This window comes from Callorhinchus milii, unplaced genomic scaffold (genome assembly GCF_018977255.1).
Source record: "Callorhinchus milii isolate IMCB2004 unplaced genomic scaffold, IMCB_Cmil_1.0 Scaffold9, whole genome shotgun sequence".
Lineage (NCBI taxonomy): Eukaryota > Metazoa > Chordata > Chondrichthyes > Chimaeriformes > Callorhinchidae > Callorhinchus > Callorhinchus milii.
The window spans coordinates 12,626,219-12,642,220 of NW_024704750.1; the positions used below are offsets into that span (position 1 = coordinate 12,626,219).

Here is a 16,002-nt window from a genome sequence, read left to right on the forward strand (position 1 = left end):
GAAAGTAATTGACTACTAACATTAACAGTAGCAGGATCTTTTCAGATTAAGTTGAAAACTTTAATGATGGTTAAAATTAGATGGTCACATTTATATCTACAACACGGGTGATGAAACTAAACTCATTCAACAAGTTTTTAATTAACAAAATTTCCTTATTCTGTTCAAGGGTAATATTTGTATATATGAATGGAATGTGAAAGGGTCGTTTTACTCCTCAAGTCTGTTTCTGCAGAGGCCATACAATTTACATTGTTATAACTCAAACCTTTCAAAGGATTAGCTAACTATGATTACAAATCCAAGATGTAGGATTTATGAATGCATCTTAGTTTCGTGAATTTTCTCCCTTATTCAAAGCTCCCAAAATTATATTCTAACCTTAACTATTTATTTGTGTCCAGTTGCATTTCACAGATGACTCATCCATCATCCAAGATTCATAAAAACATTGTATTGAGCAGGGAATGTTATCGTGTGCATCTATCCTCATAATCTTCAATTTCATTCATAACCAGATTTTTGTCCAGGTTTTGTTTTGAAAATTAGTTAATTAGTAAATTGATTCTGTTGGGAATTCACATATCTGTGCCAAATAAGAAAAAAAAACTTCTAATCTCCAGTTTCACTTGATCCTTCTTTATTTTGCATTCAAATCCTTTAGTTTTCCAGTCATAATTCAAATCGATTAACCTGCTTACATCTGCATTATCCACACCTCTCACAATTTTAAAGACCTTGATTATGTCCCCTGTCAGTCTACTCTTCTCCATTGGAAAACAGTTCAGTTTTCTGACTTATTCATCATAAACATGTTTTAATTATTCGCTGTGTTTAGTATCAGTAGGGTTTAATTTGCGAAATTTGCAAAAGGATTTCTAAACAGTGAATCCTGGATGTGTCGCGGCTGACCCACTGGAAAGCCGCTAGGAAGCCAATCACAGTTTTAACTTCTAGTTGAACAAAGGTACAAAGGGTTGGCTATGTTTTCACTATTCACAAGGGTTTTTTTCAGCAAATTAAACCTCAGTGGGGCATATCTTTCATCTTGCATTGATGCCAAATTTGCATATTTGTCGGTTTCATACACTGGAAATGTGGCATTGAAACCGTGTGGAAATCTCAAGCCATTACTATGCATCCCATTGCTTTGTACATTACTTCACATATATCCTCGTGTGGAAAAGGTAATCTCGAACCATTACTGTGAATCCCATTGCTTTTGTACGTTACTTTACATATATCCTCTTTAAAATATATCTCCTGTTCCTTTACTTACTGATTTAATGATTTGTGGAAAAGTAAGGAATCTTGAAAAGACCCCTGTGGAACGCCACCCGTCACTACCCACTGGACAAGGCTTCAAATCCATTTATCTACTTTCCTTTTCCAAACCAGTATTCAATCCATCTAGCTAATTTACCATCAAATCAATAAGCCTTCATCATAATAATAACAATAATATTATTATAATATAATCATCTCAAAAAATCTCATATGCGTAAATTTATCAAATGCCCTCCTAACATCTAACTGAATTGTATCTACTGGATATCCTTCATCTCTAATTTAGTTATCTTCTTAGAGAATTCCAATTAATGTATGACCTATTGCTTCGAAAGCTAGTCTGAATAGTCCTTATGGTACCATGCTGTTTAAATGAATCACAGAACTTTCAGCACAGAAGGAAGCCATTCACCCATCATGCCTATGCCATGACTAGCTACTTCACCTGAGCTGTCTACTCTAATATGAATATTAATTACTTCCTGTAAAGTGCTCTTGCACATTTCCCACATCACAGATGTTAGATTTACATTGCCCGCTTCACTCCATTTTTCAATATTGGGATAACATTTTCTATCCTTCAGTTCAACAATTACAGCATCTTTAGTTCTGGTTGAGCAAACAAAAACCCAAAGCATTATAGAATCGTAGAATGTTTCAATACAGTGGAAAGCCATTTGACAGCTTTCTTGTCCTACTTTGCCCCATATCCTTTTAGGACGTATGCGTCACTTTTTGTTGTACTGGACTTTATTCTTTCTTAAAATCTTTTGATGAGATACCAGTCTGCAAGTATGAGGGAGAGAGAATTAGAAGGGGAGGAAGCATATGGGAAATATACAAACACTATTTCCATGGCTATTTCCATGCTGTACAGTCCATGTAATTGTATGCAATATTTTACCTTTGCAGATTTTGGCTTCCGTATTCAATCACTGAGATCTTAGCTGTACTATTTTTCTGTTATATCACAGGGATCTACTTCCTTTCTACATTCCTTAAGATTCAATTATTTTCGCTTTTTATCTGTCTGCCCCCAAGATGTTTTCTCTTAGCCCCAGAATTTTCTAATCTGAAGTCTTGAAATCCATATTATTTTTAGCCTCAGCTTTCATTACGATGTCAAAATTAACTTGTGTATATTATTGTCACCAGACCTAAGTGTTTACTCACTAAATCCATGTGCTCACCACTTACAGGTATCAAATCAGTAAGAAGCATTGCAAATACAAGGATTATTCTTACACTCTTATCTCGATAAAATGACTTGTATTTTCACGCTTCCCTTTTAGTTGTCCTTGATGTGACTACATAATTCCACAAAGTATTTTGGATAAAGAACTTAGTACTTTCTACAACTGTGATAAATAACATAGATAAATTGATTTATCTTCCAATTAAATAAATTTATCCAATTGATAAATTTCCAATTAAAGTAAGGACCAGTGGTATCAATATGAAGTGCTCCTGTTAACTGTGTCATAGTGAGGATTTTGCATATATAGTAACGCATAGTAGTTTCCTTCAGCTTATACGGCATTTCCCTCCTTGAATACTTTGCTGCTAAAAGCCCAAATCAAAAATCAGGTACAAGTAGTGATTTTGAAGACTGACGGTATTCTAAGACTTAGGAATGATTGTAATTTTCCAAATTCAATTTTAATTACTTCCCAGAACTTGACCTTCATAAAAGACAGCTTTCTCAAGGGAGAAATTGTAGTAACTTTTTGCTTGGAATGATTTACTACGTTTAGCTGCAGGCTGAGCGGTTTCTTCCCAGCTGAATTCAAGCTAGATCATTTCTTAGAATGTTATGACTGCTTGTGGTCACAGTCCTCGTGGTATCACATTACAGCAATGATGGTGTGTCTTGTCCAACTACAGTGCAATTGCAACTAAACCTCTTCAAAAAAACACTGGGCATTAAATATATAAGTAAAACTACGAAATATGCAATACAAGAAATATTCAGTTGAATACCTTGTTTTCTCGTGTCATGGCTTCCTGATGGACTAGTGGCATTCAAAGTGTAGAGAAACCAGGCATTGATTCTATGCAAATTATTAATAGACTCAGTTACTTGAGTCTAATTATCTAATAGTAGGTTGTCATCCAGGTAATCTTGTACACATAATTTCCTGGATTATTCCTGATTCTCTGTTTTTAGGTATATCAAGGGAATAGAAAGACAACCTTTGCACATCTCTTGATATTACGGTATTGCAAAGAATTACCTAACTCTCCTATGAAGCCTTGAAGCAAGATAACCTGCTTAACTGTTTGTATAACACTCATTTTGCATTTCCTTGTGATTAATTCGTGCTAAGAAATTTGGCATTCAAGAAGTGTAAGCTAAATTTACACGTTTTGCAGGCATAACATTGAAATTGTCATACCAAATACATAAACAATTACAGGATCATTTGTCTGATTTGTAATCCAAGTAATACAAACAGTTTCTTCATAAAGCAGATGGACTTTGTCTTGAGCTCTGTGCAAAAACCAATAAATGTGCAGACAAAACTGCAATTACCTGCAGAATTTAATGTAAACAGCTCAGCAAATGCATAACAAACACAGGCTAGTTTGCATTAAAAAAATGAATAAAATTAGACCCAAAGCAATTTCCTTTTATTTATCTTAGCTGCTTAGCATAAATAAAGCACGGGTATTGAAGCAATTACCATAATTAGACTATCCTGGTCAGGGCCAATGTGTTTTCTTTAGATGCATTCCTCAGAGTCCTTTACAAGTGGCAGGAGCCTTGCTACACTGTTAGATATCACTTTGGGCATTTCTGTATAAATTTGCAAATCGTCGGTTTGAAAACCCTTGATAGAAAAATTTGAATGAGTCGAGTCTCATAAGATATATCCTTAGTTTCTCATTACTAAGAAGTTGGGTGAATTTGTTATCAGCTTAGTAAGTTCAAGCAATTTGTAAATGTTGGGCCTTTCGTTCTTTCTGATATTATTGAAAGCTGTCAGGACTGTTAACATCAGTGTGCATTAAGAATTGGATTGATCGATAATTTAGTAAAATTGAGACTAATAAGAGAATAATATTTACTGGCATGTATCGTTCTTAATCTTAAATTCACTTATTTCCTAAAATGTTTGCTTAAATTACATACTTATTGATTATACAGTAAGTGACTTGTTCCTGGCCAGTATCCTGTCAAACTATTATGACTACCTGTCCTAGTTTTGACATGGTTTCTTGTTTTTTATTTAAAAATAGACTAAAACATTAAAACAAACTATATTGAGGAAATTCCAAAATATGCAGCACTATCTCAGGTAGGATGAGATGAAATACCTATTTCTTTGTTTCTACATAATTTCTTGTTTTCTCTTCACTTGCTCTCTATCAACTGATTTTCGTTTAAAATGGATGTTCAGGCAGGCACATTCCTAGCCCAGAGGGTTGCTTCCAGGTCTCTCCCAGTGTTGCGTAACTGTCTGTGAAGTGTGCAAAGGCAGCCAGCGGTGACATCTGATTTATGCTTTTTTTATTTGGGGAGGCACCTGGCATTTCTTTACAGTGCTGCACAGATTATGTGCAGGGGATGTGGAGGATGCAGTGTACAGAATTTCACCAATTCTGAAAACATTAAATCCCCCAAATCTTTGTCATTTTAATTTCAGGGAAACAAAAAAAAATTGGCAGGCACTTAATATATTATGCTGTATTTACTCTTGTGATGGCTTCAGTGAATTGGTTCAAAACTGATACTGGAGCACTTTCCAGTTCTAAGCAATGGAAGTGCTTAAGTGCAATCTGCAAGTCAAAGCACAACACACAGAAACACAGAAATTCTTGCTTCTCACAGAAGTTGAATTCTGGGTTGAATTCTATATGTGACACAGTTTGCTTTTCATTACCCGAGGCACTATTTTGGAATTTTGAATCTTGTTCTGTACAGTCTTATGCATTTGGGTATCACCTACTACTGTATATATTCATGTAGCATTTATATGGAGTCTAACTTGCAGGGTGGGTTAACAGCCCATGTGCAACTCAAGTTGGTCATATACGTTTGCACATGGTTAACCAAACAATTAGACCCTATAAATTATTTCTGAAGTCTCAGTTTTGTCAGTGTCATCACAACAACAACAAAATTATATTTATAGAGCGCATTTCACATTGGGAGGACGTCCTGAAGTGCTGAACAGTCAGGTGTCGGGGCCCGAGCATGGGGGAAGGGTGGGGTTGGGGTGAGGGAAGGCAAAGAGGTGGGAGGGCAACCAAAGAGGCAAGGGAGGAAGTGAGGCGAAGGAACTGTGGGATGGAGTTTCAGAGTGTGGGGGCAGAGAGGCTGAAAGCCTGGCCACCGATGGTAGGGCGGGTTGGGCAGGAGACATGGAACAGACCAGAGCCCGCTGAACGGTGGGAGCGGGCAGGTTGATAGGGAGTCAGCAGGTCAGAGAGGTGGGAGGGGGCAAGTGGCCTTGAAAGTGAGGATGAGGATCTTGAATTCGATCCTCTGGGAGATGGGGAACCAGTGGAGTCGGGTGAGGGTGGGAGTGATGGGGTCGCAGAGCTGCAGAGTACGTGCAGGGGATATGGAGGGATCATGGTGTTGAATCGGCCTTTTGTTCCATGTGCAAAATACAGGACTTCCCAACCTAACCCCAGAATGGAGAAACAAGTCAGTTTGGCACCTAAACCGGCATTTTGTTTCTTTTTGTCAGCTGGGTATCTAAAACATGCAAAAATACATCACCATGCTTAAGAGTTGCATCAAACTACTAAGAGTTCCACATAGGTATGGTTTCTGTTTATTTAGGATAGAGCGTGCACCGCTCTCTCCCCAGTGGGACCCATCCTGCTTACCTAGCACTAATACCAAGAAACCATGTCAAAATATGTAGAGTTTAGGTGCAGGTTAGGAAAACCCTACATTTCAGGACCCCAGGTAGTGCATTGGGGTGCTACTAGAATCTAACCAGCAAAAACTGCACAGCTCATCATTGCAAACAATGGTGAGCTTTCTGCTGTTTGTCTCGCTAGAACCACTACTCGTTAGGGCTTTGATTTGCAAGGTCAATAGGCACCAAGTGGGAAGAATCCCAGCCCCCCATGACTGGTTTGCTCATAAGCCAGGCTGGTTGGTCCTTCAGCAACAGTGATTTGGAGTACTATGAGCCTGCCTGGCTCAAGTATCAGATGACCAAGACTGCCACAGAGATTCGCTTGATTCCTGTCTTCAATTGCCAGATGTGTCAACTTGTAGCCAACTAATCCTGCTCCTCCCCCCCCCATTATCACAAGTTGGTCATTAGATATTTGACAAGCCAAAAGTTTGAGCCCTCATTAAATGGATACCAAGCACTCTGTGAGCTACATTGTAAGTAGCAAAACTCAGGATAAAATACATTTGAGTATTACCACCATCCTCCTGCTCACAGTCTGGACACACCTCACTACCCACTAAGTGGTGGTTCTACCAGATGGTGGTGCAGAGCTTCAACACAAACTGCTTACCTTTGTGCACACTAATCAAGGTCGGCACCAAGCCTGGATAGAGGGACATCACTGTAAGATGTCCAAGGGATAAATTAATTGATTCAGAATGAGAGAGAGAGAACATGTTAACTACTCTATTTGAGTCAATACAGACTGATAGTTCTGCGAAATGAACAGTTCAGCAGTGCTTATATATTGGTGCTAGACATAGGAGAGACACCAGTCACAAGCAATTAAATCTTTACAATCTGGCAGAAGTTGCCTTAGTTTGTAGGAATGCTTGTTAGATATCTAACTTGTTTTGTAATGGCTAGATTGTTATGTGTAAATTATTCTTGTTCATTGTAGAATTGTTGTTCATTGTAAAAATTTGATCTGCCACATTTCTTTTGCATTGTTATTTTCTGGAGCAAAAGAAATTAAGAATAGCTAAAGCCATGAGGGACACGTTTGTATACTCTGTTAGAAAAGCTAACAGATGAAATTGTTTCTCGCAATTTGCTGTGTAGACAATGCTACACCAAGACTGGAGTGAATTCTTCAATTTTTTGTTCCTCTCTCCCACAACATTTATTTTGACAAAAGTTGTCATAAACTAGGGCTGGTGTGCTATGACAGTTAAGGCGTTAATGTCAAACTATGTGAAATGATACCCATGGGAGAACCAGGTGGGGTTGCAGTTCTGCTGACAGTGGAGTAGAGATTGTTTGTCGCCTGTCTCAACATTTCAGTTTGAAGAGGTGAATCAAGAAAGCAATTGGAAGTGCAGTGATGGAAAAAAATTAAACTTACTTTGTTTTGAGGTCTATATTTCTCAATTCACCAGTTAGTCACTTATATGAAAAAACACTGTTCAAGATCTGATATTCTTAGCAATGTTTGGATTACATTAGAAATTTAATTTTCAAAATTCCAATACTTTAGTTTACAGCATCTTTTGTTCAGTGCCCTAACAGACCATAGCTTTCATTGCAGATGCAGAAATAGGCAGAACTAAATGCAGTAAATACTCAGTAATCTTAAAATCCATAGATATGATATTTACATCTCTGTATTGCACTAGAACAGATGTTTATTTTAATGAACATTAAATTTGTTTGACCTGTGCTGTAGTTTTTAATTCAAAGTGCAATGATATGAGGCTTGTGATTCATTCTATGTATGTTTAGGACATATTTCTAATTTTTCAAATTAAGTATAGAGAACGAAGCCATTTTCTTGTCATGGTCATACAACTTCTAATTCTTAAATAACTGGATCTGTTTTTTCCAGTACTTATGGAAATACAGTGTATAATGACTCACTTCCATTTATCAACAAATAACCTTATGGCAGTTAACAATTGCAGAGGATTCATTCAGGATAATGCCATGGAAACTGAAGAACTTTCCATCTGAGCATGTTTAGCCCAGCATTATCTAAAATGAAACACTTAGATGAAAATTGCGTGATACTTTCCTAATTTACATTATAACAATAACTTAAGTTGTCATACCAAGAAGTCAGCAATATTTATTTGTAGCGCCTTGGGATGTCCTCCTGACGTGAAAGCCGCTATACAAATGTAATTTGTCGTTGTTGATGTTTTTTTTACAGCTCTACTATTTTTAATACAAAACCATTCATAAGGTTGTTCTCAATTTTATTTAATTTTGGATAGCATTAGTACATAAGCAGTCCTGTATTTGGTTTTGAACAGCATTTTGTTTCTTCATTGGTTCAACTATACAGTTTATATTCAGATCTGGTCAAAGTAAACTTACTTGGTACTGAGTGTTGACTGATCGCTCTCTTTGGCACAGGAATGGCAATGGAGAGAGTCCTCCTATATTGTTTGAGCTCAGGCAGGGAGTTCTGATACCTGCAAAGGACAAGAAAAGGATGTGGCTCAAACCGTAGCAGAAACTGATTGAATAGTAATAATGGCCTTCTCCTGTACTGTACAGGGGAATTGAGAATAGCGGGTCGATTGAAGGACTTGACCTCTGTTCTTGTCCTTCGGTTTGACCTGCCTGTCCTCAATTCCCTGGTAGAGTACCAGTGGTCATCCATTATTAATTAAGTAAAATGACAGCTGATTGAAAGAGGTGCCCAGGGAACACACTATTTTCCTTGTCTCTAAACACAATATTTTAAAGTCAGAAAACTGCCAACCCTCCTGGTACAATCGGGCTAAACAAGAATGTGTTGTACTTCATCTCAAACTCAATACAGAAAACTACAGCTTCTTCAGTGCTTTGCTTCAACTAATCTCGAATGAAGGGATAGATTGAAGGGACACCGAACCCCACAAAAATATCTAAGAACTGTTTGTGGGGATCCTGGTTCTACATGTGTGTAGGAAAGTAGTATAATTATTTTCATTCTTTTGTTGTTACCAGTATTTGTTGACAAAATGTGAGCTAATTTTAGAATTAATAAGTTACTAATGTGGTGATTTTGGAAACTGCCCCATGCAATCTCAGGCCTTATATGTGTTGCAGATTCAGTTTCTTTTATCATGTATGGGACCCTGTTATCTAACAACTTAATTGTTTGTACTATTGAAATGTCATTGCTACACAGCCCTATACATTTTCAATCATATATGCATAACACTCAATTTTACACTGTGAAATCACACATGTTACTGCAAATGTTGAATAATGAAAAGTCAAAAAATATTGAAAGGAAGATTATATTTATGCAAATTCTGAAACTGTTTATACAATATTGCCATACTGAATTACTCGTATGATCAGTTCCGACAAAATATTTGAAATGTTATGGATTTCTACATGTAGGAAAAGAAACCTTTCAAATATTCTGGTCATTATTTTGCTCATGATTGAGCCCACTTCAAGTATGGGAACTGTTTGCGTAAGGATATGTGATAACCATTTTCATCATCCTTGCTGAAATACTTGGCTTTGGGATGTTTTTTTTGAGCGTTAGCAGGAATCTGTGAGGAATTGAAATATTTTTTCTATTCTAGTCACAGAGATTCAGTTACTGTTATAACATGATATCGATTAAATGTCACTCTCGAGCATTAAATATTTATAGAACATAGGTGTACCATTTTTCCATTCAAATAGAATATTATTTTGAAATATTCTACTTTCATCTAGTAGTTCCAAAGATGTTTCGGTCTATATTGCAATTAAAAAAAAGTTTTTATATAATACTGTATTTGCAAGACTTGATATTTTATTTAATTCCATTTTAATATTGCTTGCCACGTTAAAGTGATCAACATTGCAGGCATACCGTAGGTTTGAAAATGGCGTAAAACCGTAACAATGAGTTATAAGCGCTCTGGGAGTCTCCCCTTGGTGAAGGGCGCCATATAAATGCAAGTTGTTGTTGTTATTGCTGCCCTGCTCACACAACTCTGTCCCAGTAAATAATAATAATAATCCTTGTGCAATTGTGAGATATGTAATTGGGCTCCACACAACCTAGGCCTAATTAGCCATTGAGAGGTGGACTGTACCATTAGAGTCAATCATTTGGTAGGTTACCTTAGAGTGCCAAAAAGCAACGTTCAACTAAAGTCATATCTGCAAATTGCTTCTCTGGAATCGATTCCTGGGCAGCCTTCTCCTGGAGTTGACTCTAAGTGTCGGTTGTCTGTTACAGGAGCTCATCATCTCCTCCTCCAACACATGACAATGGCAGAGCAGGAGCTTAATAATAATAATAATAATAATCCTTGCATTTGATATAGCCCCTTATCACATCTTTAAGACGTCTCAAAGCACTTCACAGAATATACTGTAAAGTATATTGACTATATTTTGTGGGCAAAATATTATTATTATTACCTGATCAAAGCGGAATTTACATTCCATTGGCATCTGACTGCTAGTCTGCTAGTGAAATGTTTATTATTAGTATGTAAAATTGCTCAGTTGAGTCTTTATAAATATTAGTAACATGAAGGCAGTTCAGAAAATAGATCAACCTGGACATTTTTAAATCTTAATTTTAAGTTCTGAAAAGTTTGCTTGTCACCTTGACAGCTATACTTCAAGTGAGAGGAGACTATTGTATCTCACTATTCATTTCCTTAAACTGTATTATAAAGTACTAGAAATTCTTCATCAGTGTAATGCTGTTTTTCTGTAATAGTTACTCTGAAGTAGAGTTACACCTGTAATGCGTGACTTTTTATTGCATTTAAATCATGTTTCTTGAAAATCTATTTTTCACAGAATCTCTGTGCATTGTGGGATAAAATCACTTATAATTGTTTTGCTTATTTCTCCACAGTCTCTGGATGGATTTTTATTTGCACTAAATCGAGAAGGAAAATTTTTATACATCTCAGAAACAGTCTCCATCTATCTGGGCCTTTCACAGGTTAGTGAGTTTGATTTTGCAGACTTTTGTGGTGATGTATATTATTACAGGATTTCTACCATGAAGATCTCAACATGACCATTGCAATGCAACATCTGACAAGGCTATTTGATGCTTAACACAGCCAACAAGGGCCAGGCTTTGTATAATTCCATCTCTGTGGAAGTAAGTGGCTGTAATTAAATAGTACATTGTGAATGGGGGTTGGAGGGGAAGATCCAAATTGAAATACTGAAAGTGCTGACATTTCTTCCACTCCTGGACACATTATATCAAACAGGTCTAAGCAACTGGCTTATGAATTCTATACATTTCCATTTTAAAGAAGCTTGTCAGACAATGTTATCAATGCCAAGCTATAAGTTTTAGCTTGTTAGACTCAGCAGTAACCCAACACACATTCTGTGGTCCCCAAGCCTGGGCTCTTGCCAACGTGCATCAAATACTTTCTGGAATTCGGTAAGCAGGAAGCGCCCCTCCAGGGAGAGAGCACCAATAATCTATCTCTGGAATTTCCATGTGTAGATAGGATGGATGGGATTCTCAGTTTGGTTTGGATACTCTTAAGCATTGTGATGGTTTTCCACATGTTTCACACCGGCTGATCCCCACAAAAATATTTAAAAAAAAACTCATTTAAAACCAATAGTCCAGTGTAGCAACAAAGAGACTTTTATGGACACGATTAATAAAATATCTGCTGTATGAATGGGGTAACATAAAGTGCTAATTATTTATACTATGCATGTAAGATATCAGGTAATAAAATCTTAATTTCTTTTATGTAATAAACTAATATATTAGCCAATATATTAGGTAATTTTGAACAAGAGCTAAAGACCAGATGTCCATCTTTGCAGTGAACTGCTTTTGTTTATGTGGGAGAAGAGTGCACCTCCTTTGAGATTGTTTTAAGTGGATGTTGACACTAATTTATTTTGAGTGAAAGTGTTTGGAATTTCAGATCTCTGGTTCCTTATTCCCTGAACAATTAACGATGAGATAAAATACCACAATATATTTCAGATCATTTAAATTATAAAATTATAATTTAACTTATAAAATTATAACAATTATAAAATTATAATTCAAATTAAAATGCTTTTTTTTAAGCCTTATCCTTTATTTTGTTTTTTTTTCAATGTTGGATTTTAAAAGCACCAAATCTGTTTGTCAAAGGCAATGAAGCTACTTGATGGTTCAATACACTGTGACACATCATGGCATATAGGGCTGCTCCCCCATTGAGACAACAATAAATTACATTTGTATAGCGCCTTTTACATAGGAGGACGTCCCAAGGCACAGGACAGTCAGGGATCCACACCCAAGCTGGTGGTTGGGATCAGGAGAGGTGGAAGGTGGGAAGGGTGGGGGTAGGAAGTTGACCCCAGAACAAGATCTGAATATCAGACATGCTAGGTGCTGAGTGAAGGTGAGGCATTTATAAAAAAGGGAGAAAGCGTCAGCCCCATGTCATGGAGGCATCTTTGGTAGAGACCAGAGTTGGTCACACCAAAGTTTTTGATAAGCATATTATCAATGATAGTTAAGGAAGGGCTGAACCACTGTGAGATGAGGAAGACAGGATGATAATAGAAAATAAGAGAGTAGCCAAAATGCTTAACAATCATTTTGCTTCAATATTAACAGGCAAACATAAAGGTGGGACTGGACGGATAACTAAGAAACAGCTATTAGATACAAAGATTCACAAATAAAAAGTATTAAAAAGATGAAAGGGATTTGAAGATACCAGACTGAGATGGAGTACACCCAGAATCTGAGGCAGTGCAATGTTCCAAACTGTTCCGGAAAAAAATGATCTGGTAACAAAATAGTATCAATTATAACCCTACTCTTCACCTAGCCCTTTTGCATTTTTTCCCAATTCTTCAATTATTTATGAACTAAGAGGTAAGGATAGTGAATACATAGAAAGACATTGTCTGATCAGGGATGGTCGACACAAACTTGTAAAGGGCAGGTTTCTGCTTAACCAATTTGTGTCAATTTATTTGAGGTATTTACCAAGCGTATGAATAAAGGCAAGACAATGGATGTTAATATACATGAACCCGAGATAATCTGGATTTTGAATTTGAATAATTTCTCATCAGATGGAATAGAAATCGTGAGCACATGAGCAAGATTAGCATGTAGGTTTCATTCCTGTGTACACGAATCTAACCGTATTCAATGTTTATTTACTATTCAATTCCACAATGCAATATAATTATAATTTCTAAAGGGAATTCAATTAACACCCATAAATTAGTTGCCTTCAATGTTAATACAGTATATCCAACTTTGATGCAAGCTAAAAAAACTTCATTATACATAACATTTCTACATTATGATTGTGAGGTAACTTTCAAATCCAAGCTTTTATTTTCTCGATTACTCTTTCCTTGTTATCTATCTTTGTTTATTCTGCAGTATTGGGCTCAGCCTGTCATATAGGTTCTATTGTGCTTGGAAGTAATATTGTTTATGGCAGCCAACATCTTTATTGTCTTAGCATAACAGTCAGCTTTACCACCTGCTAAATCGGCTCAATGGAATTTTCAAAAATATCAATTTAGAGTATCCGCCTACAGATCAAAATGCAGCAGAATAGAGTGGATTTGAACACTGATTTGGGAAGGAATGCAAATTTAAGCTTGATATGAATGGCACCTATAGAGGAAACCTTTGTAACACTGCCACAATGGTGCTTAATAGGAACAACTATTGGCTAATTTCCAGCGCTATCAAAGCATTGTACAACCTGTTTATACCTCATGTTTCCTATTAGTTTCATTTTGAACAAAATAATAAGTCAAGTCACATAAACCAATCTGTCCTTATTGTTAATTGGTAAATGCTTGTTGGTTGTCTGCATGATAAAAGATATACCATTATTCGATGAAGCAACATGTGTGGTATAAATTACACAAATAATGATGCTGGTTAAGATTTTCTCCAAGGATGCCATTTTTGTTCTTAACCAACCTTAAATAATAGCAAATGGATTTTTGATTTTATGTAGGTTGTGAATCATCAGCGATGAAACGCTGCCATTTAATAAATTAAGTGAATCTCAACTGACCAATAACATTTTGGGGTTTTCCAGCCTCTTATTGTATTTAACTTATTGTTAAAGTGAAATATCTATCTGCTTCTTTTAAGGTTTAGAACTTTAGAACCTCTAACATATTATAAATCTACAACCACAATGAACTCCCTTGTGCCATATTAACAGTTGTAGTGCTTAGCAGCTCCAGTTACTGTGGGCAGCACAGAAATTAAGTAACCCTTTCGTAGCTGATGAATCTTAGTTACATTTCATCAAATAACGTCTGTTCAAGTCTAGCAGAGTCAATAGTGAGCTGTCAGTTTCCAGAGTGTTGCTTGGATTGGTGCTAAACTTCGCCCCTAATTCCTAAATAAAGCTAGATAAAATTATCTCGAACTCTTAAATTGGCTAGGAATTTACATAGTTCTCTCTTTTTAAAAAGATGAGCGTTTGTTCTCTATTATAGAAGAGAAAGTAAATAATTAAAATAAGTAAACTATTTATAAGCGACACATAAGATTATGTTTTGGTAGGAATTCACAAAATTCTGAACAGATATTAGGAATGATGTAAAGTACAGAACTAGAATAAGATGCAATAAATGAATCTTGACGCTGAGTGAAGATACAACTGCATTATGGACATCAATGTAATGCATGCCTACAGGGTTAAGACTTGATAAAAGCGCATTTCACATATTTGATGCTCTGACAAATTGAATGACTTTATCCAGATGTTTCAAGTGAACACTGTATGTGTCATTAGCTATGAGAAAAGTACTTTTATCACAAAACAAATTATATCTTTTGAATTGTGTCTATGTCTCATAACTGTAACTCGAGAGTAACAGTAACAGTAAGACTCCATATGTAGAGAGTACCTGAATCAAAAGACCAATGCAGATCAATTCAAACAGTGGTTAACTGGGTGGCTCTGATAAATTCAACTTTAGATGCCTGAGTACTCATACCGTGGCTCAAGCAATCAGAAGCTGAGTTAGGAAAACAATTGAAAACATCAAGTAATTTGAATCAAAAACTCAACTGGAGAAATTTTTAAAAAAATGAATTTTCCCTTGCCCAGCTGTGCCCTTCTTATTTAGTTTTGTGGTGGTTAATTGCAGGAGTTCTAATGATGAGGACATCTAAAGAGGACATTACCTTAGCAAACATTTTGTGCTGTTGTATAGGTGGGGGGGGGGTAAAAAAAAAACAGCCTAAATTTCAGAACAGGCAGGGTGACAAGATTTGGTGTTAATAGATTGTTTTTTGTCCAGAACAAAAAATATTATCAACAAAAGGTGTGATCAGATGGATTATTTTGGAAACATGTCAAGATTTTTGAAAATTTACTTACAACAGTATGTTGTATAAAGTATTTAAATGCTTATATCTTACACTTATCATCAGCAATTGCAATGATGACTGGAAAACCCATTGCCTATACTAATTAGACTTTAGCAGGTATCTTTTGAAGTCAGGAGAAGCAGAGTCTCAGTGCATGTGCCAAAGGCTATTTTGAGGGCTTCTAAAAGAGAGCTGCAACAGACTCCAGTTCTGTTATTACTCAAGAAAACTGGGATTTCCCCATCGATCTTGGTGCTTGACCAAGAGAATCTAATTCTGTTGTCTTCAGAGAGAAGAAAATAGAGTGAACGTAGATCAAGGTTGAAACGTACAGAAGCTTTTTGATGTATAACAGAACTACTCACGTCCACTGTGAAAGATAATTGGGGACCAGTGGTATCTGTTGAATAATTATAACTTGTGGTATAATTGGCTGTAAATAACAGCAGTATTTTAATAAACAATCTGTTAGTCTAACATACACTAAAGTAGCAA

General features: G+C 36.2%; 1 protein-coding gene across 1 annotated transcript in view; it reads left to right on the top strand.

Annotated features, from left to right (window-relative positions):
* The window catches only part of LOC103178557 (neuronal PAS domain-containing protein 3), a 328,481-nt gene that overhangs the window by 185,968 nt on the left and 126,511 nt on the right, over positions 1-16,002 (top strand). The window contains exon 5 of the mRNA XM_007893378.2: positions 11,014-11,103. Coding sequence (XP_007891569.1) covers positions 11,014-11,103 — 90 coding nt within the window. The remainder of the gene's footprint in view (positions 1-11,013; positions 11,104-16,002) is intronic.